This window comes from Drosophila sechellia, chromosome 2R (assembly GCF_004382195.2).
Source record: "Drosophila sechellia strain sech25 chromosome 2R, ASM438219v1, whole genome shotgun sequence".
Classification (NCBI taxonomy): Eukaryota; Metazoa; Arthropoda; class Insecta; order Diptera; family Drosophilidae; genus Drosophila; species Drosophila sechellia.
In genome coordinates, this window is record NC_045950.1 from 5,391,646 (window position 1) to 5,418,484 (window position 26,839).

A 26,839-nucleotide genomic window follows, 5' to 3' on the forward strand; every position below is an offset into this window, starting at 1 on the left:
GTTATCGCCTTTGGGTATGCGCTTGGCGGAGAAGCATATTTCTGTCTTACGCAGCTGGCCACTCTGGTTGGCAAACGCCGAAAAATAAATAAATATATTCGGTGCATTTTACACATTTTGCACTACTGCCAACAAGTAGAAACCCGAATTTTTGGATTGAGCAGTCCTACTTGAGTTACGATTGACAAGGAACCAGGGTCCAACTGAAAATGGCCAACCGCACGGTGAAGGAGGCCAAAAACGTGCACGGCACCAATCCGCAGTACCTCATCGAGAAGATCATCCGTTCGAGGATATACGACTCTAAGTACTGGAAGGAGCAGTGCTTTGCTCTCACGGCGGAGCTGCTGGTGGACAAGGCCATGGAGCTGCGATTCGTCGGAGGCGTCTACGGCGGAAACATCAAGCCCACTCAGTTCCTCTGCCTCACACTAAAGATGCTGCAAATTCAGCCGGAAAAGGACATCGTAGTGGAGTTTATCAAGAACGAGGAGTTCAAGTACGTGCGAGCATTGGGAGCCTTCTATCTACGTCTCACAGGAGCTGCTCTGGACTGCTACAAGTACCTGGAGCCGTTGTACATCGACAATCGAAAGCTGCGCCGCCAGAATCGCGCCGGCCAGTTCGAGATTGTCTACATGGATGAGTACATAGACGAACTGCTGCGCAACGACCGTGTCTGCGACATTATACTGCCCCGAATCCAGAAGCGCTCCATTCTCGAGGAGAACAACGAAATCGAGCCCAAGGTGTCAGTGCTGGATGAGGACTTGGACGACGAACTGCCCAGCGACGAGGAGAAGGCGGACGAGACCAATCGGCCTAAGGAGAATTCTACAGCAGTGAGACGACCACGAAGAGTTCGCTCCAAGTCAAGGTCCCGCAGTCGGGAGCGCGAGCGAAGATCTGGGCAGGGCAACAACGCCCGCTCCCGGGATTACTACGACGAACTGGAAGACTACGACCGCCAGCGAAATAGGGTGCGTAATCGGGACACCCACAACGAGGACTATGACCGCCGGCAAAACAGTGGACGGCAGGATCGCGAACGAGAGCGCCAGGATCGCGACAGTATCAGGGAGCGCGAGAGGGACGGCGACAGAGATCGCCGCGATAGGGAACGAGAGCGAGAACGTGATCGTGGCCGTCATGACCAGCGGGAACGAGACTCGCGAGGAGAGCGTGACCGTCGACGCTACTAAAATTATAAATAAATTGAATTAAATAACCAGTAAAAAGTCACAGAAAATTCAAACCACAAACTCTTAATTCGCCGCAAGTTGGCATCCATAGCAATAAGAATCGAAAATCGAAATCAAAACAATAACACAGAAGAAGAAGAAGTTAATCAGCTGTTGCTGCTTGCATTTAGAAAGTTTCGAATAGCGTAACGTTAACTGCGGGAGAAAGCAGCCAGCTGTATTTGTGAAAATAATACACGTACCAGGGATTTAAGCAACGATAAATACGCGTTAATCAGCAGTAAAGCAGCTGAAGCTTTAGTATCTGAAAACTCGCCGTCGCGTTTGGAACACTTTTTGAGGGAACTGCGCAGCGTTCTGGTGAATGAATTGTAAATTCCATTATCTCCGGTAGACTGGTGGAAGCCAGACGCTTCACTGAGCTCTGTTCGCGATAGCTAGCAAGTATTGACGGGACGGAACGGCAGTATGCCTCGCTCCGATACGGAGGCTTTGGTGGCCGATGTGGAGACTGGCGAAGATTCGGCGCCACGCATATTGGACGCATCCTCTGCGGCCAGCAGTGAGCAGGTGGACCCACCTCCGGTACCGCCGCCTCATGACTACAGCAGCTATCGCTGGTTCATCCTGGAGCCCGCAGTTTTTTTAATCTACTTCGCCAGAAATTTAATTGGTACGTCGACCATAGGGCAGTAAATCCGATTGGCTGCATCATTCAATTAACTTTGTGTGCGTTTTAGGGGCGGTTTATCAGAACCAAATCCTCTATCAGACCTGCATTACCATCGAGAAATTCAATGCCACCCAATGTGAACCGTGGCTGGGCATTGATCGCGGATCGGACGCGGATAAAGTAAGTATTTAATTTGACCCACAACCATATGGTATATACATATCATCATGTTCAATTTGATATCTGTACTTTGTGTAGTTGCTGTTCTCGTGCCTGGTTTTGGCTTGAGCAGTTTTTATCTCTGTGCAAATTATTTTCGCTGCTTTGCTGGGCGTTTCGTGTTGTGATTTTATGGCGATGAGGAAAATGACAATTTTTAACAAATTTATTCAGTAACTGTAAGCCAAAACTTAAATTTAAGTTACGAAAATAATGCTTTTGAACAGTTTTAAAACCACAATTAATTTATCACAGTATTAACTTGCTTAACGACTTAACTTGCATCCGACGACAAAATCCTTTGTTACTGCATTTCGAAGCAGTATCGAAGTATTTGCTGGGAAAGCGTTGAAATTATAATTATACGTACGAGATATGGCACATTGACTCATCCACAGTTGTGCAGTGCACTAAAGTGAACTTCTGTTTTTTCAGGAAGTCGAGGTGATAGTACAGACGTATTCTGCAAATATTATGATGACAACCTCTCTGCTAGAGAGCATTATTCCTGCCTTCGCGAGTCTGTTCCTGGGTCCCTGGTCCGATAAGTTCGGAAGGCGGCCAATCCTGCTGACAACTTTTACGGGTACGTTATTACCAGCCAGGCCATCTTAATTGCACCTTGTATAATAACCTCTTATTACATTTAAAGGCTACCTCACTAGCGCACTCATACTGATAGTAATCACGTACATAACGAGGTCCACGAATATAAGTCCATGGTGGTTCCTCCTGTCTTCGGTTCCCTCCGTTCTAAGCGGCGGAACTTGCGCCTTGATTACGGGAATCTATTGCTACATATCCGATGTGGCCAAGGAGCGAAAGAAGGCTCTGAGGTGAGTGGGGAGCCTTAATTTATCAATCCAACGAATGCCATTTATTTTTGATATATTATTTGACAGAATGGTCCTCAATGAGGCCTCCCTCAGTGCTGGCATAATGATGGGCAATGTGGCCAGTGGTTATATCTATGCTGCCACAAATGCTCTGGTGTTATTTTCCATTGCTGGTAGCCTGATGATGTTTGCCTTGATGTACGTGCTTCTGCTTGTACCTGAAAGCCTAAATCCAGGTGAAATACACACCGGAGTAAGTGGTTTCTATAGCTAAGAGAAAACTGGTATCTTAACTCTCCTTTCCTCATTTTAGTCGCGAGTCCGTGAGTTCTTCCGTTTCGATTTGGTCAAGGACCTGATTCGCACCTGCTTTAAGAGGCGCGCCAGCTTTGATCGCGCAATCATCTGGCTTACCATGATTGCACTTACGATAGCCATTTTCGACATGGGTAACATAATTTAAACTTAATATCCCTAAACAGATATAAAATTAAGAATGCTTTCAGAGGGAGAGAACACTGTAAATTACATGTTCGTGCAGGATAAATTCAACTGGACCATTAAGGACTTCAGTCTATTCAACGCATCTCGCATCGTGATCCAGATTGTAGGCAGCATCGTTGGCATGGTGGTATTGCGCCGCGTTTTAAAGATGTCCATCGTAACCATGGCAATGCTCTCCATGGCTTGCTGTGTTCTGGAGAGCACGGTGCGAGCCACAGCTGTCTACTGGCAGGAGCTGTATCTGGGCATGACGCTGGGTATGATGCGTGGAGTTATGGGACCTATGTGCCGCGCGATTCTCTCGCACGTTGCACCTGCGACTGAAGTTGGTAGGTGGCCCAAAGAGCTTAGCGTAGCCTTCAAATACCATTAACTAAAACTATCTGAAACAATTTAGGCAAGATATTTGCTCTGACCACCTCCATGGAATCGGTGTCGCCACTGGGCGCTGCTCCGCTGTACACAACCGTCTACAAGGCAACGTTGGAAAATTATCCCGGAGCCTTCAACTTTATCAGCGTCGGTCTCTACTTTGTGTGTTACATTCTGATAGCGTAAGTCCTACCAAACACAGTTCTAGTTCAGTTTAAAGCGAATACTTTTCAATACAGCGTGATCTTCGGCATTCAAAAGTCAATTGGCAGCAGCAGTGTCTACCAGGCCATTGGCAGCTAACCAGCTCTCAAGCGCACCGATTTAGAAGAATGTATCTCATAAGTTAAATTCCTTCTGCAGGCGTTGCAAAGAGCTCTCGTTTTTAAAGATTAGAAACTATTTGTGTAAATTAATCTACTGTTTGTACTCCTTGTATATTTGTGCAAGTATTATTATGATTTTTATCCATGTATATGTATATATATGCTTTATCTGCTATCTGGACTGTGTTTTGCATGTGCGAGCATTGAAAATTTAAGAACAAACGATTTAACTGTTTACAGTGTGACAATAAACTGTGAAAACATCGAGCATTCAATATCTTTGAGCATAAATCGAATTGGAATTGTGTGTCGCGGAGTGAGGTTTCTCGAGAGGGAGCCGCTCGGGCGAAGATAGGGCGCAGCTAACGCTTTGGTGTGCTCAAATTGGCAATCGCTCGCTTTGTTTGTTTACGTCGTCTATTTCAGCTGCTCCCTCCAGATAGTCTATCACTCGAGTTCGGCGCGCGCGGAGGTTTAACTGAGTTCCCGCTACCATATATTGCTTGGCTGAATGAATCGCCAATTCCTTTGTCTACACGATAATTGCTGCGATCGCTTTGTTGCATTAGGTGAACGATAAGACCGTGACCTTCACTGAACCAAAATGCCGAGAGATGATGAGGAGCCAATTATTGGCGCTGATGATGAGTTGCTGGACACCGAAGTGCAGTCGCCGCCACCCAGCAATCGGACATTCGCTAGCTGGCTGAAACGACCCCGCTCGCTTATTTTAGAGCCCGCCGTATTTCTGGTTTTCTTTGGAAGATTCCTAACAGGTGTGTACAGATGTGTTGACTGTGTTGTGGGCGCGTCTATAAACCAGATTGTTTCCATCAGATGCCGTTTACCAGAACCAGATACTCTACCAGACCTGCGTCACGGTCATGAAATACAATGCTACCGAATGCGAGCCATTTCTCGGTACGGATCGTGCCTCCGATGAGGTTAAGGCAAGTTGAAAAGCAATAGGCGTATACGTACTTTTATGCATAAACTTTAATGACTGCCATTTCAGTGATTCTATAATTGCATTTCAATTAGCAGTCATTGTTGTGGGAAAACACCATTCTCGGTTTATATAAACTCTTGTTGTTTTTCTTTTGTGGTAAAGTGTAATTCATTCCATTTTTATTTCCAAAACATCTAAAGGTTTGTTAACTTTAGATGCGGATTGAAAACTATGCATGTGTTTATGGTTTCCGTTGCCTGGTATCTTCAGTTAACTTATACCTTTGTCGCACCTGTTTCTGCTTATCAGTTGACCACAACAAAAGTAAACCCAAATTGCTTATGACTAATGACTCGTCTTATCACAATAAGTTATCGACCACAGTACACAAATCGGGAATAATATTTCGACATGCATGTGGGTAGATAATTAAGCCCGGCCAAAAGACCTAGTGAGTCATGGAAACGTGACGACAGCTTGCCGGGCTTATCACCAGTGCAGTAGAGAATCCCCTATCAACAGAGTTCCCATTTTGCAGAAGATCGAGGGGCAAGTTCAGGAGTATGCCTCGACCATCACAATGATAAGCTCGATGCTCGAGAGCACCGTTCCCGCCATAGTAAGCCTCTTCCTGGGACCCTGGTCAGATAAGTTCGGCAGAAGGCCCATCCTGCTATCCACGTTTACAGGTGAGAATGCCATATGAATACCTCATGATCTGGTGAACTCTATTAAGTATCTGATTTATTTCGTAGGCTATTTTTTCAGCGCCATCATCCTGGTTGTTCTTACTCAAATAACGACTGCCGTCAACATCAGTCCCTGGTGGTTTCTCTTGTCCTCTGTGCCATCGGTGTTCAGCGGAGGCACCTGCGCCCTCATCACTATCCTCTACTGCCATGTATCCGATGTGGCCACCGAGGATAAGCGGGCCATGAGGTGAATGGCTCAAAGAAATTACTTCAAAGGAATCTTATTTGAAAGGATTCCATATAAGTTTGACCTAACTATGAATTCATTAATGAATTTTCTCCCAGAATGGTGACAATGGAAGCTGCCCTTGGCCTGGGCATGATGGCTGGCGGAGTGGCTAGTGGCTACATCTATGCGGCTACTGGAGCTTCAATACTCTTTATATTGGTGGGATCCATTATCTCCATTGCGCTCATATACGTCTACTTCTTTGTGGCCGAGAGTCTGAAGTCTGAAGATTTGCAAACTGGGGTAAGTACAATGTACTCTATCAACTGTCAACTTTTGCTAATTTACGTAATTATCGCCCAGTCCCGAATCCGCGAGTTCTTCCGTTTGGACCTAGTTAAGGTCCTCGTAAAGACCTGCATCAGGAAGCGCGAGAACTACGATCGTGCTATCATCTGGTTTGTGATGATGTCGCTGACACTGTGCGTTTTTGCCATGGGTGAGTGACGTTGATATCGATGCTTGCTCCAGACGAGGAACTGACAAGTCGGTTGAATTCCAGAGGGCGAGTCCACAGTGAACTACATGTTCATGCGGAAGCAGTTCGACTACACGGTCCAGGACTACAGTGTGTTTAACGCGGCCAGGGTGGTCATTCAAGTGGTTGGCAGTACCATCGCTATGATCCTACTGCGCCGCCTTCTGGGATTGTCCACCATCATGATGACGCTACTGGCCTTCGCCTGTTGTGTTCTCGAGAGCACGGTCAGAGCCACGGCCGTTTATGGCAGCGAGATGTACTTGGCCCTCATAGTGGGCATGATGCGGGGCGTCATGTCGCCCATGTGCAAGGCCATCCTGTCGCACGTGACTCCCAGCTCGGAGTTGGGTAAGTTGGAGGAGAACATGGACCTTCAATATATGTACTATAATACCTGTTCCATTCGTAGGTAAAATCTTCTCGCTAACTACTTCCCTGCAGTCCATTTCTCCTTTGGGAGCGGCACCTCTCTATACGGCCGTATACCAGGCAACAGTCAACTTCTATCCGGGCATCTTTAACTTCATCAGTGTGGGACTGTACTTCCTGTGTTACTGCATGTCGGCGTGAGTTTTCCTTTCGCATTTCTAAAATTGTATTATTCTTACTAAGTTAACATCCCATTACAGCGCGGTTTTCGGCATTCAAAAGTCAATGGGTAGCAACAGCGTTTACCAGGCCATAGGAAGTTGACCCAATGGAGTTGTGAACCATTCATAGGCCAGTGTATCAATATGTATGTACATATATAAGTATTATTGCGGAGATGTATTTGCTATGCCAATTTAGGCTAAGCCTAAACCATTGTAAACTGCAAGCTGTAGAGGAATTCATAGGTCAGCCATAAAAAATTCACCAAAGACTTAGATTAAATAAATATGTATATATAAATAAATTGCAGTGGTATTTAATAACGTAAGCTCTAAATATTTTAAATTGTTTTATTTTGTAAAAAAACGGAAGAACAGCTTAACAAATATTTTAGTTAAGAGGAACGCTATCGTCGAGTTCCTCGACTCAACTAGTTAAACGACGCAGAAATATCAAAAATTCATTTGAGAGTGAACGTGACCAAATATTTATGGCACTTCTCTCTAAATTGGCAAAACAAACAATAAAATGAAAATGATGAATGATGAAATTAAAAATCTATACATTTTCAAAAGTGCGGGCGTGCGTGATTGGAACTGTTTGTGAATAGCCTCGCTCTGGAACTTGGATGCCTAACCTTATGTTTTAAAGTTCCCGAATCTAGGTCTAGCTGGGTAGTTATTCTTTCCAAGAATGTTTATATGTATACATTATAAGTTTGGAAACACTTCCTAATCATCTCCATAAAATCTAGTATACCCTTTTACACTACGATTAATGGGTACAACAAGAGATATATGTACATACCCGATATTCAACTAATGAAAAGGCGAGATGGTGCGACTTTTTAATTGTCTACTCTAGGAGTTCAGATATATTTTTAAAATAAAATTACAAATAAGTTAACATATAAATAAACAAGTCAAACAAAGATCCATTCGTTCAATTTATAACTGATGATCCCTCATAGTTAAGCGCCTGCTTTGCGGATTCGCATCTTTAAATTCGCTCCACTTGTAAATCTTTATTGCTCGGTTAGTTGATCACGTGCTAATTTTTTACCGCCTCACTTCAGAACCTTGGCGTAGTGCTGCTTGTGCCTGTATTTGATCCGCAAGACATATCTGTAAGGGGGTAGGGGCAGGTGGAATGTGTGATCAATTAGCAGGTTGGAGAGGGGCTTTCCTCCTCCCATTGTGGTAGTGCCGGTTCAGGGCGCTAAGCTCACCCGATAAACACGAACGAAAGCAGGTACAGGAACGAGCTGACGAAGTTGAAAAGACCCGGATTGGTGGTCAGGGATCGCTTATAGATGAGGGTGTACAAGGGTGCCGCCACTGTAATTAGCAGCCAAAGAGTCAGTAAAGTAATCAACAATCAAACGGCACTAGCCCAGCTTACCGAACGGTGCAAACGACTGCAAAACATTCTTGATGGAGAAAATCTTGCCTGAGGTTGGTGAGAGGCGAATTAGTTAATTTTCTTAAAATGAAACAGCTGGTGCTCTGGGTTTAACCAATCACGAAACTCACCCAGATCCGAGGGAGGCACTATGTTCGATACTATTGTGCGGCACATGGGGCCTGAGATGGAGCGGAAGACGCCCAGGGTCACCGAAAGGTACATGTGCCAGGGCATCGTTGCAAAGCCCTTGGCCAGATTGTTCAGAATCTCCGAAAAGAAGGCCAGCAGTGCCAGGGTCACCACCGACAGGCGAAAGACCTATAGCGAAAGGATAACCTCAAAAGCATATCGTATGCCCCACGGTGGGCGCCATTTAAAAAGCTCACCTTTCGCAGAACAAGGAAACCGATGAGTGCGCCAATCATGGGCACCAGGTGGCTGACCGTTTCGAAGAACGTGTAGTCCCGCACAGTCCAGTGGAATTTCTCGCGCACGAATAGGTACATCACTGTCATCACTCCATCTAAAAGCGATTGGCCTTAATTAGCTATGGAATTAATAGGAAGATCATGCTGAACCTTACCGAATACAAAGATGGAGAGAAACATTGCCAGCGTAACCAGCCAGATGATGGCGCGCGCGTGATGATCGCGTCGCTTGAAGCAGGTGCTGATCATGTCCCTGATGTGCACCATACTGAACAAGCCCGCCTTCTTGGCCTGCTCTTCCGCCTCCTGGCGCTTGCGCTCCTCCGCCTTCTGTGGCAGCCGCTCCACGTACTTCGCCAACAGGTCGTCGTCGAAGCTCATTGCAGGCGTTGCCGGTGTGGGCAACTCCATCCTCTTCTCCTTCCCTGGCTCCTCGTCGTTCATGAAGTTCGGCGGGCAGTCAATCGCAACGCGGTCCAACTGGAGGTCACAGGCGGTTATAGGCACTTTGCTGTCGATGCACTCCTTTTCGACATTTGCAGCAATCGCATTCTTCGTTTCCTGTTCCTTATGGAAGTGCAAGCTCTCCGGCACAAAGAAGATGATGAAGAGCGTCGCGAAGGTAACGATGCAGCCGGAAATCCCAATGGTCGCCGCTGACCCCACAGCCGCGTACACAAAGCTGGACAGCAGAGATCCACTTGTCAGCCCAATGAAGAATAGCGACTCCATGAAGATCATGCGGTAGGGACGCGACTTGCAATCCGTGATGTCCGAGATGAAGCAGAAGGCGGCCACCGAGAAGACGCAATTGCCGCCGAGCAGGGAGTGGGGCACTGCAGCCATGATGTACCACCAGGGGTTGACCACATAGTAGCTGGACAACTCGCAGATGGCGGCCATCATGAGGAATGATGCCGAGAATCCTGTGCAGGATTGAAGATATGGATATGTATCGCAATCGTTCTTTTTCACAATCCCTTATTGTACATCTATATTATTTGAATCGTTTTAAATATTTTGCACTCAAATAACAAGTCTGGCACCCATTTTCCCTCCCCTCTAACTGAAGCTTTAAACTTTTGTATATATAAAGAAGCTATAGAAGTGATTACAAATTAGAGAAGCTCGATTGTGTTTACGTTTCTCCGCGCTATTGATTGTGCAACAATCGTTAGTTAGCACGTTCAGGTAGAAGTTAATAAAACAGGTCTCACCTATCATGGATACAATGAGCAGGGGCTTGCGTCCATAGTGATCCGACCAGGAGCCGATGAACAGGCCGCAGAAGGCTGGCACAATGCTCTCCAGGAGGGTGCGGGCCAGGAACAGATTGGCCACATACGGCTGCAGTTCCGTCTCAATGGCCTGCAAAGCGGAGGAGTAGGATCAGATCTCGGTACTGGTCTGGACTGGTGGCTTCCGCCGTACTGTAACCCACATTGATCTCCGCACTGGCGTTCTTCACATCCAGCTGCTTGCAGTCGCTCTCGTTGTAGTGGAATATCACTGTGCACGTCTGGTAGATGACCTGGTTGCGCTGGATGGTGCCTGAACAAGATGCCGAATTGGTGATAGGTTCTAGGTGGCGGATTCGGAGGACTGGGGCACTGAGGCACTGGGGCGGGTAACTCACCCGATAGCGTGTGCGAGAAGAGCAGCATGAACACAACCGGTTCGATGTAAAACATATGAAACACCTTTTCCCATTGCAGATTTCGGAGCTTTTCCAGTGTAAACGCATTGGACGCCTTCTCGACCATGGCTATTTTGTTGGTGGACAAGTTCTTGAATATCTAGCTTCAAATTGCCGAACTTGTTGGCTTCTTCTCCTCCTCCCTCTCCTCCTCACTGGCTCATTGCAACACCTGTCACGTAACCGTAGCCGGAAGACCCCGTAGAGAAAACCCCCTGGCCCCCAGCTCTGCCAATCAGATTTATGGGTTACTAATGCCAAATTCGTCGGAAACACGAAACCGAAATCCACTTCCAATCCGACGGCGACGATACAAATAGAGTTTCGTTCTCGAAATGAGCGGCTACCGCGAAATCCGTGCGCTTTTATAGCCGGTCTCTCGGCGGCGGAGGAAGCGGCAACACATGAGCACACACCAGGTAAACAACAGTCGCGCTGGCGAACAGTTGTTCATCTAGAGCCGCATCAGTTGGATTCACGTGAAATTGCATTCCGCGGCGGAAAATAAGGGCAAATATGCCGCACTCCCGCTTATCCAGATTCGATTCCAAGCACATAGAACTGCATTTCGACGCCGGACCGGCTAAATTGGATCCGGAGCCCTACATTACCAGCTCAACTCGCCGAAAGTTGGGTAGGGGAAACGTGAGAAGCGTAGTTTGGATGCTTCGTTTGATTTCATCTTTAAATTGTGCAAATGAGTAGCACGAGCCAGATGGCCAAAATAACCGAGGGGAATAACTGATGAAGTAAATGTGTATCTGTGCACTTTTTGTACCACAAGTAATGTGTTTTTATCAGTTAAATAAATTGAAAATCGCGGAATGGAAATTTAAGCTTATGCAAGAATAAAATCGCTGTAATTATAATGGTATTTGATTTTGATCATTTTTTACATTCATTTTAATTGGCCCGATGACAATTCATGCGATACGGTCGGCTTGAATCCACCAAAGACACTAGAATAACTAGAATCCACCCAGAATTCCAGGGATTTCGTTCTGCTCCGCTGGGTCACTAAATTCGTGCGTAAATTGAGTTCCATTCGGGTTTCGAGTAGATGGCGGCCACAAGACCCATCTCGATCAAGGGTGTAAAAAACCTGGCGACTAATTTAAAATTAGCGAGTGGAATTAGCGCTCGCTCAGATCCGTAGTTAGCACCAATCGTTGGTGGTGGGGCATATGTACAAAAGTGCGCACATCCTGACATTTTTATAGATATTCCGTAAGAATTGTCAAGTGACTGGGCACACGCCACAGCTTGGCTGCAATAATAACCCATATTTTTGTTAATGAGAAAATATTTTGCTTCTGTAATTAAACGATTTTTCCCAAGGGAAGGGAGAGTGAGATCTCGAGATATTGCCAAAGCACAATTCCCCAAACTCTACGCTTGGATTTGTATGGGTTGTATAGGTTATTGCGCGACAATCGAGTATGTAAATAGATTCGAGTTGATATACGGATGAGTGGAGGGAGTCCCCAAAGCCAGTCCAGCCCACCTGTGTAATTGATAGCCAAAACTTGACTGGCACTTTCTTCCATTCTCCACTTTGATTCGCCCATAAATCATTTGAAAACCGGCTCATAGTACACCAGATTTCTCGACTTTTTGTGCCAAACCGTGCTGAAATATTTGGTATTGAACACATTAGAAATTTATCGCACTTGGGTCATAGAAACTTACCCCAGCAGAATAATGCCGATGCCAAATAAGAAGGCGCTGAACACGTTGAAAATCCCCGGCTCAGTGTTCAGTGTACGGGTGTAGATCGCAACGTACAAGGTGGAAGATATGAGGGGGGAAAGTGCTTGCAAGACGCAAAGCAGGGCGAAGATTTTGCCTGGATGGGGGAAACCACCGAGATGTGTGTGAAGAACATGGCCATAAGGCATGGCATCCGTACTTACCCCGCTCATCAGCCGGCAGCAGATTGGTGATCATGGTGCGGCACATGGGATTCACAAGCGACTTGAAAACACCCAGCCCAATGGCCACGTATATCTGCCAGCTCTCCAAGGCGAAGCCCTTCATCAGGCTGCTGGAGCAGTGGCTCAGCAGGGACACCAGTGCCAGCCACAGGATCGCCGAATTGGTGCACTGTCAGTTAAAGGGGTCATAGGTCATAGGTCAAGCATCTAGTTAGCCGGCTTCACATACAACTCACCTTACGGAGCGACCAAATGAAGAGAACTCCACCTGAACCAGCCACTGCGGGTACCAAAATGCCAACGGTCTCGTATTCAGTAAACTGCTTTACGGTCCAATGGAACTTTATCCTCATAAACTTATAAAACACCGAGTTGCTGCCGTCTGGTGATAGCCAAAATGAATATATCAAACCAAGATCTTTGTCAATGCGCAAACAAAAGGACGTGGCAATTAATAACAACCCCATTTCAGAATTTCAATCGATTTATGAAATCTTGAAGTGCCAAAACGATATAGGTACTTAAACGATTTCAGGGCTTTCCCGTATGATCACCTCGGTTTTAAACGACGCTTGCATGCCAAATTATGAAATTTGGAACTTACCCGATACAAATGCGGGGAGGAGCAGTACTACCATGATGGTAGTGAGCATGAATCGATTCTGGTGCTCTCGAGGCTTCGTGTAGGTGATCCACAAGCTCTTCAGCATGGAAATCACACTGGTGCCAGTAGATAGCATTGATAGTGTCCTATTTCTGGCGGGCAAACTCTCCGGTAGGAGGAGTGCCATCAGAAAGAGAGCAGTGAAAATGCAAACTGCAGATATGCTGAACACAATGTAGGCGTCCGTGGCCTCGTATGCATAACCAGAACCAAGGCTACCAAGGAGCAGGCCCACATATATGGCCAGTTCATAGGCAATCATCCTAGGGTGCATAAATCCCATCAGTAATAGTAAATCTATTCCTTGCGATTGGTAAATCGATTCCTTGTCTAACTACCTGTAAGATCGAACTCTTCCATCGGAGACATCGGCAATAAAACAGACGGCAGCCACCGAATAGGTAACACTGCTTCCCAAGCAGGAGAGCGGTATGATGGATAGCACATACCACCAGGGACTGACCAGACCTTGGGTGTGCATGGCACAGTAGGCAATCCCAGCTGAAATGAGATACTGAAGGCCGTAGCCTGCATCACAGGTTAAGCACATAGGCATCTTCTGACTAGCGGGGGATCACACCCACCTAGAAAGGAGCACATGAGAAGGGGCTTGCGTCCATAGTGGTCCACCCAGGAGCCAGCAAAGAGTCCACAAAAAGCGGGAATAAAACACTCCACCAATCGCATCGCCAGTGTGACCTGCGCAGCGTATGGCTGCACTTGCTCCTCAATTCTCTGGAAAACAGGATATTGATTTAAACTTGCTATATTCTCTCACAGAGTTGCTATCCCCACCTTTGTTTCATTAGTGACATTTTTGGTGCCCAGCAGCTGGCAAACACTATCCGGATATCCCAAACCCGCCGTGCAGCTTTGGTAGATGACTTCATTCTTCAGAACGGTTGCTAAAATCCGGGGGAGTTCACATAGCCTTAGTGATACTTATGACCTAAGATAACTTCACCGGACTTACATGAGAAGTTGTAGGCAAACAGCAGGATTAAAATAAATGGTTCGAGTAGATATATGCTCAGTGATTGGGGTCTTGAAGCCTGAGGATTGCCTGGAAGTTCTGTACCAGCTGCAATAGCTGACGCACCGGAACTGCGATTCTTCTCGCTACCTATGCTGGCAACTTCCGCATCCGCAAAGCCGGATCTCTGAGCTTTGGCAAACAAATTTTCGTGGGCGTGAGGTTCCTCGTTCATCTCTGTAACTCAACTGAGTCTTGAAATGGATTCATTGCCTCCATCGAGAGGCGACAAGATTTGAGATAAAGAGACGGGATACACTTATGTGTGGGAGCTCTTACTCAGAAGGCATATGCATGTATGAAGTATGCTCTACTATTGTGAAGCCTCTTATCGTAAAATAGCAAAAGTAGTTAGGTTATATATTATTAACATTTTTATTTATTTGAATTTCCTATTTTATCCTTAACGTGCCAACTAAAGTTATTTAGAAACTTTCGCTTATGTTGCATGACCAGTTTAAATTGTTGATATCGGGGGAACACTGTAGTTTTGTTGTGATCCCCACACGTGAGTCAGTTTCGAACTGAGCATTTCCTCTTAGGGACGTTTTTTATTGGCACAACGTGCCGTATCTGAACTAAGAGCTGAGTTGCGGCTGCTAAGCAAAAGATAAACACTCATTAATATGCATGTTGTGATTCGCGAGTGTTAACTTGTTTTAGTTAATCAATGATCGACTCATTAACTAGTACACAAAACTACTTTGATTTGAAATTTCTTTTCATTTATATAGTTTCGTACATATTGTTAAAAATATAACACATTCAATTTATTTTACTGATTGGTGAAATTTAAATTTAGCCGCTCTGCTATCGATTATTTATAAAGTGGACAAGCTATCATCGACGATAGTTCGACTTCAATACGTTGTTGAAAAGAATATAAATAAATAAAGGCGCCCAAAATGGACCTCAGGCTTATGATTTTGCAAACGTGCACGGGGAAATTGCTATCCGAATACCAATTAAATTTACTCCGTAAGAACAACATATGCTCCCTGATCGACTTTTATGATGCGGATGAGAAGAAACTCCACGAGCTATGGGCCATAAACATACAATCAGTTCGAGAATTGAAGAAGGAATTGTCTCTGTTGCAAAAAGGTTCAGTTCATGAAGGCACTCCGGACTTGAATTACAAGACGGGAATTGAAGAGTAAGTCTTTGTATCATTGTACCAGGACCTTTAATTTATAGCTCTGACCACAAACCAGGTTGGACAAACTGTTGCACTCCGTGGAGCAGCCCTTCAAGCCAGGCAGAGTTTGGGGACTCTGTGGTCAACCAGGCGTAGGCAAGACTCAGCTGTTGTACACGTTGGCCCTAAATTTCGTCTGGAAGCATAGCCAGGCAGTATTATTTATAGACACCAAGCGGGAATTCTCCTGTAAGAGAATACAGGACATGCTGCGCGCCAGAAAAGTGGATGCAGAAGTCTGTCAAAGGGTCATGAAAGAAATCCGTGTGGTGCAGGCTGCTACTGGTGCTGATATAAATGATCTGCTAAACTCGTTTGATCAGCAATTGACCGCCGAAACACAGGCTTCCATGCAAACGAAGTTGGTCCTCATTGATTCGCTTGCCGCTTGCTTCGCTTACCACCGCGGCCGAAGGATGCGGGACGTCAGAAAGTCAGTGCTGACAGAATTGGCTTGCAGGATCCGGAAACTCGCTCTCAGGGGCGTGGCCTTTGTCATCGGGAACGTGTCATTCTTTGAAAAGAATAAAGGTATGTTCTAGTTTTTTTTTATGTAAACTACGGAGTTAACACTATTTACAACTTTATCTTAACAGATAGCTGTGGTGATGACGGCGAGCAAGATGGCGACGTTGAGGAAGTGACGCGACAGCAGTTGGAGCCCATGCTGGGATCCTACTGGAGCTCGGTTGCCACGCTCAGATTGTCGGTGGAGCTTCCAGAGGAAGAGGACTTCACCCTCCAGGACGATGGCCTGCGTTTCATTTACGTCATCTCGAACTCATATGGCCCTGATGGGGAGCACTGTCTGCTGCGCATCACGGATGCAGGTGTGGTCTAATGCCGGGCAAACGGATTCTGCGGATTGTGCTGTTTGTAGGACTTCATAACCCGTTTGCCCGGCTCCAGGGCATCGCCCAGACCCGGGCGCTTACGCCTGTTGGAATTACCCGGTGCAGCCTCTACGACCACAGGCACTGATTGATCCGGTAATGTACTCTTCTCCGCCGCCTCATCCACCGACAAGTCGGAATCGTGGGCATACTGGCAACTAGTGCCAAAGCGGCATCGTCCCCTTCTAAAGTTCCAGCAAATCTTCCGGCCGTTCTTCAACTTTTGGTGCGCGTCGTTGTCGACCATCTTCACGTGCCGCTCCAGCGACGCAGTTTTGTGCAGCTCGGCCTCCAGGAAGGGATTGTTGAACACATCTCCCTTTCCAGCTCCTTGGGCAAAAGCTTGGCTAGCACTGGGCAACTTGGGAGGAGGAGTCTTCTCTTTTTCTGCTGCTGCCGCACTGGAAATGCAAATGAATTGTAATCCCATGACATACTTTATACGGATATAAGAATGGTCACCTTTTTGTTTTCCCGTCTTCAGAAAATGTGCTACTGCTGTCTTCATCGGATTCAGAGGAGTCGCTATAATCTGCCACCAGCGACATATTTATTGTTTTGTTTATAGCTCCAGCCAAAACAATATGTTATGAAAAATAGGCTAACGCGTTTTGCTTAGCCGTACTCAAATACCAAAAAAAATACCTTTTAGTATTCAGGTACCACTACACTTAGAAAAAAAAGTATTTGCCCTACCAAAATTATTAAACGCCCCTTTGAAAAGATTACAAATAAAAACTGGTTGAATCTATAAACTACTTATTGGTTTATTATTAATATTATTGGAAGTTGGGTATAGCCAGATATTTAAACGAACATGGTCACAATTGGGTTTCTCATTTGTAATGAATCGGCTTTATTCCATAATATGTATAATCACTTTATGCATGCTCTAGTTAGGTTGTTTATGCGCGGTGTATAAACTAACAACTAATTATTTATACAGTTGGTTTTTTATAAATATAAAAAATGAAACTTTGTTACAGATTAATAATATGCTGGCTAACGATTACCGCGCCAGCCTTTTTCACGATACGTACAATTGGCTGCGAGTGTACAAAATAAAATAAAGTTTAATACAATAATTGGGGGCAACCCGTGCAATTCCGTTTCCGTTTTCTGATTCCGTGGCAATCAAAGGCTCCATGCTAGCGTTATCTTGAATACCAGTCTAAGCTTTAGCCTTGGTCCGGCGGATAACACGTCGCTAGTCGATGGGTGGACGGGCCGAAGGATCATCGCGATCGATGGGTGGCGGCGAGGTGAGCACTTCTACGCTTTGCGCAGGACCCGCCGTCAGGTAGCCAGCCGTTGGATTGACTCCTTCAATAGGATAAAGTTATACATACATGAGGCAGTACTATAAGAATCATACACCTACCGGTCAGATAGCCACGTATTGTGGTGTCGGCGATGAAAAGATCGTGTCGCTGATCCTTGAATTCGGCCCACACGGGATGTTTGAGCAGAATTTGCGTGACCCGATCGCCGTAATTGAGATTGTGCGTCATGCCTTTGAGAGCCGCCACAATTTGTGCCTTAACCGCCGATGGATTGTCCACGAACTCCAGACGACTGTCCAGTAGTCCCAGCAGAAAAGGTATAAGTCCCACCTCCAGAGATTGACTGATCAACGAATCCTAATAGATAACAAATGACATATTTATGGATTGGTACATAAATATAGGTCTTAATAACAGCCATCTTCACAGCAGTCTTAAAACTTTAAACAAAAGTAATATCTTTCAGAGTGCAACTCACATGCTGGTGCTTAAAGAGGCGACTTAGAGCCTCGCAGGCCTTCTCGATGCAATCCCTATTGTGCTCCATGCACTTTTTCAATGGCGCCACACATTCCGTCTGTGAGATGGCACTCACGCAGAACTGAAACATAATATACGAAACTTAAGCGAATCTCCAATAGAAATGTTGATAGTACCCAACCTCAGACAGCGAGAGCTGATGTAATACTGATAGCGTATTTTTCGGCTGCACTGAGAGCAGATTGAACAGCTTTGGTATATGTCCAAGCACAGGGATGTCGTCCGCAAGGTTGGGCTGCGACCGTAGGAGCTCCACTAACGCAGTGGTGGACAGGTCTAGCACATCCTGCTCTGAGGAGCTCTTGCCGATCTGTTCGACGACAAAGTCCAAAAGATCGGAAAGGAATTGCTTTGGCTTGCGAAGTGTCCAAGCGGGATTGCTGACGAACAGTCGGAGGTAGACGCCGGCCACAACGATTTCATTGGACACGATATCCTTAAGTATTTCCGGATCTTTCCACACATGCCGGGCATTCGCCTTTTGCAGCTGATAGAATCTGTGCGAAAAGAAAACAAGAAAATTAAAAGGACAACGAAATGCATTTCGTTGTTAAATACCTTTGACATGTATCGGCCACAGCATCACAGACATTCGATCGCGTGGTATCGTTCCAAATCAGTTCCGGATGCTCGTGTATGGACTCAAAGAGCTGCACGGACGTCGCTGGCGACTCCACCATAGCATCTATGAAAAGCGCTGGCAAGAACTTTGACACAGTGATCCGCACCTTGGGCCCGCTCAAGCGATCCGCCGTCATCTTGGCCAAAATACCGGCGCACATCTCACGGATTTGCGGATTACGCGAGTTGCAAAACATATCCAGCAGGTAGATAGTGGCTCCCTTGGCCTGGGCCTCCTTTATCATCTCCTGCACGTTCATCAGTCCCGACAGAGTCTCCAATACCTTCACTTGGCTGGCACGAAGCTCTGGGTCCTTAAGGGCCACCAGATAGTTGCCAAGGATTTCACAGGCTGCCACCTCCGATACGCACTCCTTGTTGCGCGAAACTAAAGAAACCACCTCCAAGGCCACCGCTTTGACAGTAGAGTTCTAAAAAGAACAGGAAGTCTTATAAATATCCAAGGGATTACAAAACCAAAAGCTTACATCCGGGAATATGTTGCTGGCCAAGAAACCAAATATCATATCGAAGTTTCCGATGCACTGAATTTCCACCTCGGCGTTTGCCTTGATCACTGCAATCAATGCTTTAAGCACCATGGTAATATGAAGCTCAATCTTTCCATCGCTGCTAAAGTCGTATTTGCTCTGCTGTAAGGCCAACTGCTGCTCCGTCAGCGCATCCGTCTCCAGCTTCTTCCGGCTCTTTGATCGGTTATAAGCAGTTAGAACCTCGTCGAACGTAGTGCCAGATTTTCCCGTCGAAGCCTGCTGAAGCTGGGGATGATTAGGCGCCAAAGTGGGAGTCAGGATGCCATCATTTCCCATTTTAGGAGTAGCGCTGACAGGAGCGGCACTTGATTGAGGATTCTTTTTGTACTGCAAAAACTGATAAGCGTGCTTTAGGTACTCCAGCAGGTCCATGATGAAGAGCTTTGGCTGAGCAATTGGATGAGTTGGCATATCATTGTAGATACGTATGAATATACCGCCGATCTGCAGCTCGTCCCTTAAGGATAAAATTAACGTTATATACAACCGGTTTTTATGTTCTGATCACTTACTTGTGTGCATCGAACTCAAAGCTTGAAACTAGCTCTGAGAGCTGGGCAATGTCCTCATGCGTCTCCTTGGCGGAGGCCGTTCGCTGCTGCTCGAGGAAATCCTTGAGCTGAGCGCGAGTTCCATTATCCCAGATGAGGTAGGGATTACGCGTGTTTGCCGTGAGCAACTTAAGAACATCACTGTCCCGAACCGTGGCCAACTGGTTGGAAATGTAACGCGTGAGCAGACGATCGAGCACCTGTTTGATTAGAGAGTTTTTAGCCTCTCCCGTAACAATGTACTTTTGCTGGATGGCACTGGTTCTCGTCTTCGTAAGCTGTTGCTGTTGCTCACTTTCGGTGGGTGTGGAACTAGCGGTGTCGCTGCTAGCTGATGAGGTGTCTGACTCCTTTTCCTTTCCGCTCGTAATGGCCAGCTGTTTGCTTTGCAGGGGATTGTGAGCGTTCTGGGTGTACGTTGAGCTTGAGGCTGCGGACACCGATGGCTTTGGTTTTATGACTGGTGGCGCCTTAGCCGCTGGTGAGTTCGTCTCGCTTCCAGTCACCGGTTTTTGACGCAGCTCCATGCTGTAACCAGCTAAGGCGATACAACCGAGCACCGCCATCTTTGCAAGGTTGTTTGCCAGTTGCTGCTGGTTTGACTTATCGCTCACATCCACCCCGCTTTCGTCCAGCGTGTAGTCATACTCGAAAATGAAAAGCAGTAAGGACCAGAGAACGCCGTTCCGTGACAGTTGGCATTGCAGGTCGTAGTTATTGGCAGCGAGACTGGTCACCAGGCTTACCGATAGCGTGTGTTTAAAATAGACCACACGACAAACGTCAGACAGCAACTGTGGCAGCTGGATGATCTTCTGCTTGCACTTCTCAAAGTTACAGGCTACTTCGAAGCAGCGGGTTACGTTCGATATGACTTGGTAGTGCAGCGAGTCCGGCTTCGAGTCCACGCCCAGAATAGACACGCAACGGGTGTAGGCCTCCAAGAGCGCCTCAATACCTTCCTCCCGCCGCAGTTCTTCGGCATTTAAGGCAGAGCAGTGGACTGTATGGTAGCACAACTCAGAGGCAGCTGTTAGTAGTTGGGCTTCCTTTGAGAAGAGCTCATCATCTCGTGTCTCCAGACGAATGGTCTTAATGAGCTGCGGGTATCCTGCGTACTTGTATGGTCGCAAAACTATAAATAGAAATGAATAATTAAATAGTTTTATAATTCTAAAAAGAAAAAGTTAGGAAACACTGACCATCCGGATACCGCTCAAAGAGAATGCTCTGTGTGCGAAGTATCAGCACAATATTTTTGGGATCTGGCCCACCCGAGCTCCACACATTCCGCGAGCAAAGAAACTCATACGCCTAAAAATAATCGTTAGCATAGATTACCATGTTAATTACATTCACGTACCTGATTCACTTTTTCAAATATTTCGCGACCATTCGGATTTTTATCGGGATGATACATTTGCGCCAGCTTATAATAGCTCTTGCGAATCATCGACTCATCTGGCTTAGGAGTCTTGGTAAGGTCAATGCCTAGGTCCTGGTAAGCCTGTTGGATTGTCATCTGAGGAGGTTTCTTCTCTACCTCCTTGCGCCAAGCGTCGAGTGTGTGCTTTAGAAGCTGCACGGGATCAGATATGGGCCAGTTGGGGAACTTTTGGGTGTCGCATAAGTGACGCAGGTAATAGATGTGGCAGAAGAGCTCGTTCTCCAGCTGTGGATAGCTAATCACTGGAATGGCCAAGTACGGGTACCTTGCCATTGTATGTCCACGAAGACGAGGCGTAAAGTCTGCGATATGCGCCGCTATCTTCTCTATTAGAAGACGTCGCATCTCTGAGCTCCATATCACCTCAGGGGTGTCGAACTCGCCCAGGAAAATTTCTGCAAACTTTTCTGCGCTGTAATTTTCCAGGAAACAGACCATAGCCTCGGGAAGAAGCTGACCGAGTATGCTGCGGTGCATGATTCCAGACTGGGAGGTCTGTCAAGGAAATGAAAACTAAGATCATCAAATTAAAAAATGGTATACAATTATTACCTCTTCGCTGCGGAATCCTTGCTTCATATGCGTCATTTTGAGGAATCGAGTTATAGGTAAAATGTTGCTGCCTGTGTACATGAGCATGAAGTAGAAGACTCCCGTAAGGTACACCTTAGGCATCTCCGGATTGTCTTCCATAATCTGGTAGAGCAGCGTAGCTACGCGCTCCAACAATCCGGGATCGTGGGTAAGGCAAACTTGTACCACATGCGGTAGGCAGATGAACTCCGAAAGTTTGCGAGACAACTTTGGACCTGGAATAAGAACTGCCACGCCATTTTGGGTGCGACTCGGAAAGAAGCTAGTACACTTTATCAGAATGTCTAGAATCTTTGAGGACAATTCAGTCTCGTCGTAAAGCGATGTGCCTTTGGCAATCAGACACCATTTTAGCTGAGGGATCTGCTGAAGCGATCGCCAGCCATCCATGCCAATAGCCCAGCAACGGGTCTTTGGTGTGATTAATCCCTTCTGCCACAGTTCCTTGAGCTCCGAGTATGTAATAGGTCCCTGACGCTCCGGCTTTTGTCCATCCTTCTCAATGTTGTAGTACCAATCCTTTTCTTCGTATGTACCCATATTGGGACCCGCTTCAATAACATTTGTTTTGGTATTGAGCTGCGCCCTTCCCTTGTGTAGATGGGCTAAAGTGATGAGATCTACTAGGCATTGCACATGATCGATAAGGGCTCGACTGTTCGATTTCTCTAGCACCAGGCAAGATATTAGGTTGATCAGTGCATCGCGCATTGAAGGAGAAAGGCACTAAAGGAACGTGAAGAATTAATGGAGGGCCTTAAATTAAAAGTTTTGTGTTAGACTCACCCTATCACTGAGCTGCAGAATGTAAGACATATCGTTAAACTTGCCAATCTCGGCGTGGTAACGTCGGTAAACCTTAGCTAGAGCCTGAAGGGAAAACACCGTCATTTGGTCATCATTTACGCGTTGTCGGCACAACACACGTCGATATAAGGCATTAAAGAGTTCAATCCTAGGGAGATAGCTATGTTTACATTCATAATTAACTAAAGCAAATAAGGAAACTTACGGATCCTTTACTAGATTTTGCGGCCAGTCGTCCTTCTCCAGTATCAAACGAATGTAGTAGTCACCAATTTTGATTTCGTCAGCTAGACATTGGTAGGCCACTTCAAATTCCTGATAATTCCATGCCACAATCATTTGACCGGCCAAGTCACGATCATTAAGAAACTGCCGCAGCTCGTTCTCCAAACACATACGTAGTTCTTCGCGGGTCTGCGAAAATATTTGATTTGAATTTATCAATTATAATTAGAAATTTATATGTGAATACCTTGTGATTCCATATTAAATTGGGGAGACTATGATCTTTGGCAAAGCTGTAAAAGAAGAAGGGCAGATTCACTACCACATCAGATGTCTTTTTTTTCTTTCGTCGATTTCTCAGCACAACAGGGCGATTCTTTAACGCCTGAGCCGCTCCGTCCTGTTTCTCAATTAGGTTCATGCCCCAATGCTTAATGCCTTGTAAATGCTTCTCTATCACATTCTTGCGAGTTTTGTTGGAATGTTGTATTGCAAATTTGAGATTGTCACGAAAATTTAGCTTGTCCTCCTCGACATCGGACTCTGGGACAGTCTCCTCAGACTCCAAAAAGGTTAACAGGCCAGCGGGCTGGTAAATTTGAAAAATATGAAAAACTTGATTAAATATATACATTTCAAATAACTCACGAATATGCGTTTAAAGAGTTCCATGGCCTCCTCACTGTCTGTTAGCCACAGCCCGATCAAATGCCGCGACAACTGACGTTGCGTGGTCTGGGTGGGATCATTGGAGGGCGTATACAGTGCCACCAGTAAGTGCCGGCACAGCGCAGCCTCATCCAAAGCCAATGCTTGCATTTGCTGGGCCACTTGCAGCTCGCCCTCTTCAATAATGGCCCGCAACACCAATCCAGCTCCCTTCACGATCGCCAGCGAGGGATGCTGGAACAGTTTGTACAAATAGCGTCCACGATCGGCAACCAGCTCCAGCAGAGTATCGAACTGCTTGCCGTCGGTGGTCTCGCTGTAAGGCACACACAAGGCAAAGGTCATGAAGTCCAGCATAGCTGAGAGTACCAGAGCACCACTGCCATGGCTCTGAAATAAATAATAAATAAATAGTTACAAAACGAGTTGACCGCACTCTAGAATGGTTTAATTACCACATTGGTTGTCCACATGTTGAGCAAAGTTTCCAGAAACGATTTTGATGACAGAATGGATGACTTGTTTAGTTGCTCCTGTTTTAAATCGTGGTCAGAATTCACAGAATGCATTAGCGAGTTAATCATGTCAATGGCGGAGTATGTCACACCCAAATCCTTGCGTCTTAAAGCAGCTACCACCTTTGTACCGATAATCTCACGAAAGCTGAAAGGTATTCAAACATTAATATTGATTTGAGCACGAAACTAGAATATATTACCCCGGGAGATTCGTAAAGGCTGCGTATCCAACTTTGCTAGCGAGTAGACGAGTAAGCGCGTGAAAGATAGCCTCCAGTTCCGAGTTTCTCAGCTGGGCCGTAGGGCTGTCCAGCTCCTTTTGAGCCAACGCTTGCAGGGCACTCAGTATAAGTTTATCTTTGTTTTCAGCAAACAAGCTCTGTGAAACAAAACATTAATTAGGTTAAACCGGAATCCAGCCATTAGGTTAACTTACATCCTGAGTTACACTGTAGTTGAGGCCACTGTGAGGCACATTGGCATTAAAGCGCTCCAAGATCTCATATCGCTTAGAGGGGTTTTGAAAATTGTTGATAACCAGGCGCATCAAATTCGCCTCTGTCTCCTCGTCCACCGAGCTGTTCAATGGCACATACCGTTTCCCTCGCGGCGTGTTGCCAATGCGGACGTGCACATCCTGATTGCCACTGGAGCGAACAGCATCCAGAACAGTGGCCAACAATGAGTCGCGGTCGTTGGTGCTGTAGTTGCGCACGATTCCATTCTTGTACTCGATGCTGAAGCGCTGAAGATTGTCCTTGTCTCTAACTAAGGCAAACACATCAGTCAGCGGACGCAGGGTGCAGACGCTGTAGGTTTGAGGATCCCGCTCCAGCAGCGTTACCTCGGTGAGACAGAGAATACGCTTCACCGGATCCGGATGGCGGGGCGTTATCTTATGAACCGAAAACTCGGTCGACGAGGTTTGAAACTGGTCGCCACTGAAAGATTATATGGTTTCGTACAGAATTTTGTTGTGGCCCTTTCACGTGAACTCACCTGAACTTGCCGAACCGCTGCCTCTCGAACTGCTCCAGTGTGATCTGACTCTTGAGTATTTTAGTTTCAATGCCCAGAAACTGAGCCGATCTCTGTGCTATGTTCTGCACGATCTCGTGGTGATTCAGCGCCTTAAACAAATGGAGGCGACTGAATCCGCCGTAGGCCATCACGATTCCTCCCTCATAGTCCGAGATGCCTGCTTAAAACGTGTGCGGAAGAAAGATGAGTGCGGAAAGTAACCAAAAATAAAAAAAAGAACAAAACACGGAGCGATCGTATTGAATTGTAATTGAGGCACATGAGGACAAAACAAGACACATTAATTGATGCAAGCGAGTCGAATGTGCATAGCTACCTATTATTCCCTCGATATCCTTGTACATATAGCTGGCCAGCACGTCGTTGGTGGTGGGATCGAGCTGGTCCAGAGAGCAGGGCGTGACCTCCAGTACTGTGGGAAGACTGATGCCCGACCAGTGGTATTTGTAAGCACTGAAGCGCTGTAAATGATATTCATTAGTTTAACAAGATATTTGATAGATATAGAATTCAAATTGTATATTTAAATATTAATTATAAACATCTGAACCACAAATTAAATGTTGGGGACTCTTTTGCAAATTTGTATAGGATTTAAATGCAATCCCATAAAGTGAGTCTTAAAAACCAACCTGAGCATTTTTGGGCTTGTCCGCAAACTCCTTGTAGTACTTTAATATAGAGCTTAGGATGTCGTTCCGATATTCCGACGATAACTTGATTGTATCTAGTTTCTTATCCTTTTTGATGGTAATCACGAAGTCATGGGGTATCTGAAAGATCAATTTATTTAGTTCCGAGCTCTCCGTAGGATCTAAAAAACTCACATTTGAGGTCTTTGAGGGTGCTGCTGCCACGATGTCCGAATAGGACCACCTGTTAGTCAGGTCGAGCTTGTCCGGATTGTAGGTGGATATGCCGGCTGTGCCGATGGAGAGGATGCGCTTATACCTGCCCTTCCAGGAGTGCTTGGTCACCAGGAAGCACTCCAGATCGACGTTTTCCCTAGGCGGCAGCATCGTTTCTTGTGACGATTCCAACTGATTACCTTCCACCCAGTATTAGTCAGCAACTGAAAGTGAGTGAGATATGGAGTTTGGGAATGGGAGTCCAATCAGAGCCGCGGCATTTCACGACTGTTCTTTCGGGCACGCAGCTGGTTCCCGTTCCCAGCGGTTTCCAAATATCCAATTGACTTGCCCCCGACTCCGAGGCACTGATTAATTAAGTCGACTTGGGCACTTATCAGCAGAAGTGCCAGCGGAGCCCCAACAAAGACCAGAAAAGGGGAGTAAACGTGACGAGTGCGGAATGCTGCGGCCCCCAGAGCGCAGACCGTTGGATACGGCTCCGCCGAGCTGCAGCATTGGCGGTGGCTTACCTTAAACATCTAATACATTTTGCCCACTTGTTATATTGTCTACTATTCCCAATATCTCTCGTTTGCGGAATTTTTGCAATAAACAATTTAGCAGTAAAACGGCTACACAACACTAATAAATAGAGGTGCGAATATCGATGGCAATCGTCTTGCAGCGATTCGATAGCTTGTAAGGTTCTATCGATAGTGGTCCCGTTCAGCGGCAATTGGTAATTGGTTCACGG

General features: G+C 46.1%; 8 protein-coding genes across 11 annotated transcripts; 4 read left to right on the forward strand and 4 right to left on the reverse strand.

Annotated features, from left to right (window-relative positions):
- Positions 1–49: 49 nt before the first annotated feature.
- Positions 50–1,255, forward strand: LOC6608309 (pre-mRNA-splicing factor 38). The gene has a single exon (XM_002033010.2). It carries the CDS (start codon positions 210–212, stop codon positions 1,200–1,202), a length of 993 nt encoding a protein of 330 aa, XP_002033046.1. The 5' UTR covers positions 50–209; the 3' UTR covers positions 1,203–1,255.
- A 112-nt stretch (positions 1,256–1,367) lies between these two features.
- Positions 1,368–4,407, forward strand: LOC6608310 (proton-coupled folate transporter). The gene is made up of 9 exons (XM_002033011.2): positions 1,368–1,875; positions 1,943–2,055; positions 2,530–2,680; positions 2,747–2,930; positions 2,997–3,183; positions 3,244–3,379; positions 3,437–3,763; positions 3,832–3,988; positions 4,046–4,407. Exons 1-9 carry the CDS (start codon positions 1,671–1,673, stop codon positions 4,107–4,109), a joined length of 1,524 nt encoding a protein of 507 aa, XP_002033047.1. The 5' UTR covers positions 1,368–1,670; the 3' UTR covers positions 4,110–4,407.
- Positions 4,408–4,736: 329 nt separating this feature from the next.
- LOC6608312 (proton-coupled folate transporter) lies at positions 4,737–7,472 on the forward strand. Of its 2 annotated transcripts, XM_032714487.1 has the most exons (9): positions 4,737–4,908; positions 4,970–5,082; positions 5,620–5,770; positions 5,837–6,020; positions 6,119–6,305; positions 6,366–6,501; positions 6,565–6,891; positions 6,953–7,109; positions 7,173–7,472. In XM_032714487.1, the coding sequence occupies exons 1-9, from the start codon at positions 4,737–4,739 to the stop codon at positions 7,234–7,236; spliced, it is 1,491 nt and encodes a 496-aa protein (XP_032570378.1). In that variant the 3' UTR covers positions 7,237–7,472. The 2 variants fall into 2 exon arrangements, with proteins under 2 accessions (XP_032570378.1, XP_002033049.2); XM_002033013.2 differs by lacking the exons at positions 4,737–4,908; positions 4,970–5,082 and adding an exon at positions 5,308–5,498.
- A 518-nt stretch (positions 7,473–7,990) lies between these two features.
- On the reverse strand, positions 7,991–11,014 carry LOC6608313. Its single transcript, XM_002033014.2, has 9 exons — positions 10,603–11,014; positions 10,408–10,517; positions 10,184–10,334; positions 9,122–9,892; positions 8,925–9,061; positions 8,667–8,856; positions 8,536–8,583; positions 8,363–8,471; positions 7,991–8,258 (listed from the first exon to the last, which is right to left on the reverse strand). The coding sequence occupies exons 1-9, from the start codon at positions 10,727–10,729 to the stop codon at positions 8,201–8,203; spliced, it is 1,701 nt and encodes a 566-aa protein (XP_002033050.1). The 5' UTR covers positions 10,730–11,014; the 3' UTR covers positions 7,991–8,200.
- Positions 11,015–11,547: 533 nt separating this feature from the next.
- LOC6608314 (proton-coupled folate transporter) lies at positions 11,548–14,468 on the reverse strand. The gene is made up of 9 exons (XM_032714486.1): positions 14,234–14,468; positions 14,056–14,165; positions 13,845–13,995; positions 13,599–13,788; positions 13,201–13,523; positions 12,833–12,978; positions 12,576–12,765; positions 12,352–12,508; positions 11,548–12,291 (listed from the first exon to the last, which is right to left on the reverse strand). The coding sequence occupies exons 1-9, from the start codon at positions 14,466–14,468 to the stop codon at positions 12,234–12,236; spliced, it is 1,560 nt and encodes a 519-aa protein (XP_032570377.1). The 3' UTR covers positions 11,548–12,233.
- Positions 14,469–15,198: 730 nt separating this feature from the next.
- Positions 15,199–16,358, forward strand: LOC6608315 (DNA repair protein RAD51 homolog 4). The gene is made up of 3 exons (XM_002033016.2): positions 15,199–15,449; positions 15,508–16,022; positions 16,088–16,358. The coding sequence occupies exons 1-3, from the start codon at positions 15,199–15,201 to the stop codon at positions 16,330–16,332; spliced, it is 1,011 nt and encodes a 336-aa protein (XP_002033052.1). The 3' UTR covers positions 16,333–16,358.
- LOC6608316 lies at positions 16,024–16,975 on the reverse strand. The gene is made up of 2 exons (XM_002033017.2): positions 16,847–16,975; positions 16,024–16,785 (listed from the first exon to the last, which is right to left on the reverse strand). The coding sequence occupies exons 1-2, from the start codon at positions 16,930–16,932 to the stop codon at positions 16,329–16,331; spliced, it is 543 nt and encodes a 180-aa protein (XP_002033053.1). The 5' UTR covers positions 16,933–16,975; the 3' UTR covers positions 16,024–16,328.
- Positions 16,976–17,211: 236 nt separating this feature from the next.
- Positions 17,212–26,732, reverse strand: LOC6608318 (dnaJ homolog subfamily C member 13). 3 transcript variants are annotated; one of them, XM_032716827.1, is made up of 22 exons: positions 26,616–26,732; positions 26,062–26,306; positions 25,867–26,007; positions 25,551–25,695; positions 25,193–25,394; positions 24,630–25,134; positions 24,394–24,572; positions 24,131–24,338; positions 23,655–24,065; positions 23,254–23,595; positions 22,987–23,195; positions 22,761–22,929; positions 21,933–22,700; positions 21,297–21,875; positions 21,136–21,247; positions 19,895–21,068; positions 19,317–19,839; positions 18,766–19,259; positions 18,329–18,704; positions 18,146–18,268; positions 17,766–18,024; positions 17,592–17,707 (listed from the first exon to the last, which is right to left on the reverse strand). In XM_032716827.1, exons 2-22 carry the CDS (start codon positions 26,251–26,253, stop codon positions 17,592–17,594), a joined length of 7,227 nt encoding a protein of 2,408 aa, XP_032572718.1. In that variant the 5' UTR covers positions 26,254–26,306; positions 26,616–26,732. The 3 variants fall into 3 exon arrangements, with proteins under 3 accessions (XP_002033055.2, XP_032572718.1, XP_032572719.1); XM_002033019.2 differs by lacking the exon at positions 26,616–26,732 and having other exon boundaries at positions 17,212–17,707; positions 26,062–26,253; XM_032716828.1 differs by lacking the exon at positions 26,616–26,732 and having other exon boundaries at positions 25,193–25,391; positions 26,062–26,253.
- Positions 26,733–26,839: the final 107 nt, after the last annotated feature.

What these genes read in the sequence shown, in the direction of transcription:
- LOC6608312 (XM_032714487.1), top strand. Translation starts at nt 4,737, where the DNA reads ATGCCGAGAGATGATGAGGAGCCAATTATTGGCGCTGATGATGAGTTG. An exon ending in CTTTGGAAGATTCCTAACAG is followed by an intron (nt 4,909 to 4,969) that starts GTGTGTACAGAT and finishes TGTTTCCATCAG; the next exon opens with ATGCCGTTTACCAGAACCAG. An exon ending in CCTGCTATCCACGTTTACAG is followed by an intron (nt 5,771 to 5,836) that starts GTGAGAATGCCA and finishes TTTATTTCGTAG; the next exon opens with GCTATTTTTTCAGCGCCATC.
- LOC6608309 (XM_002033010.2), top strand. Translation starts at nt 210, where the DNA reads ATGGCCAACCGCACGGTGAAGGAGGCCAAAAACGTGCACGGCACCAAT.
- LOC6608316 (XM_002033017.2), bottom strand. Translation starts at nt 16,932, where the DNA reads ATGTCGCTGGTGGCAGATTATAGCGACTCCTCTGAATCCGATGAAGAC. An exon ending in GAAGACGGGAAAACAAAAAG is followed by an intron (nt 16,786 to 16,846) that starts GTGACCATTCTT and finishes TTGCATTTCCAG; the next exon opens with TGCGGCAGCAGCAGAAAAAG.
- LOC6608313 (XM_002033014.2), bottom strand. Translation starts at nt 10,729, where the DNA reads ATGGTCGAGAAGGCGTCCAATGCGTTTACACTGGAAAAGCTCCGAAAT. An exon ending in CTTCTCGCACACGCTATCGG is followed by an intron (nt 10,518 to 10,602) that starts GTGAGTTACCCG and finishes CATCTTGTTCAG; the next exon opens with GCACCATCCAGCGCAACCAG. An exon ending in ACGCCAGTGCGGAGATCAAT is followed by an intron (nt 10,335 to 10,407) that starts GTGGGTTACAGT and finishes TCCGCTTTGCAG; the next exon opens with GCCATTGAGACGGAACTGCA.
- LOC6608314 (XM_032714486.1), bottom strand. Translation starts at nt 14,468, where the DNA reads ATGAACGAGGAACCTCACGCCCACGAAAATTTGTTTGCCAAAGCTCAG. An exon ending in TCTCATGTGCTCCTTTCTAG is followed by an intron (nt 13,789 to 13,844) that starts GTGGGTGTGATC and finishes CCTGTGATGCAG; the next exon opens with GCTACGGCCTTCAGTATCTC. An exon ending in GGAAGAGTTCGATCTTACAG is followed by an intron (nt 13,524 to 13,598) that starts GTAGTTAGACAA and finishes TATGCACCCTAG; the next exon opens with GATGATTGCCTATGAACTGG.
- LOC6608315 (XM_002033016.2), top strand. Translation starts at nt 15,199, where the DNA reads ATGGACCTCAGGCTTATGATTTTGCAAACGTGCACGGGGAAATTGCTA. An exon ending in TACAAGACGGGAATTGAAGA is followed by an intron (nt 15,450 to 15,507) that starts GTAAGTCTTTGT and finishes ACCACAAACCAG; the next exon opens with GTTGGACAAACTGTTGCACT. An exon ending in ATTCTTTGAAAAGAATAAAG is followed by an intron (nt 16,023 to 16,087) that starts GTATGTTCTAGT and finishes TTATCTTAACAG; the next exon opens with ATAGCTGTGGTGATGACGGC.
- LOC6608318 (XM_002033019.2), bottom strand. Translation starts at nt 26,253, where the DNA reads ATGCTGCCGCCTAGGGAAAACGTCGATCTGGAGTGCTTCCTGGTGACC. An exon ending in CTTTGAGCGGTATCCGGATG is followed by an intron (nt 21,069 to 21,135) that starts GTCAGTGTTTCC and finishes TTCTATTTATAG; the next exon opens with TTTTGCGACCATACAAGTAC. An exon ending in GCCTCTTTAAGCACCAGCAT is followed by an intron (nt 18,025 to 18,145) that starts GTGAGTTGCACT and finishes GTTATCTATTAG; the next exon opens with GATTCGTTGATCAGTCAATC.
- LOC6608310 (XM_002033011.2), top strand. Translation starts at nt 1,671, where the DNA reads ATGCCTCGCTCCGATACGGAGGCTTTGGTGGCCGATGTGGAGACTGGC. An exon ending in TGCACCTGCGACTGAAGTTG is followed by an intron (nt 3,764 to 3,831) that starts GTAGGTGGCCCA and finishes GAAACAATTTAG; the next exon opens with GCAAGATATTTGCTCTGACC. An exon ending in GTGTGTTACATTCTGATAGC is followed by an intron (nt 3,989 to 4,045) that starts GTAAGTCCTACC and finishes TTTTCAATACAG; the next exon opens with CGTGATCTTCGGCATTCAAA.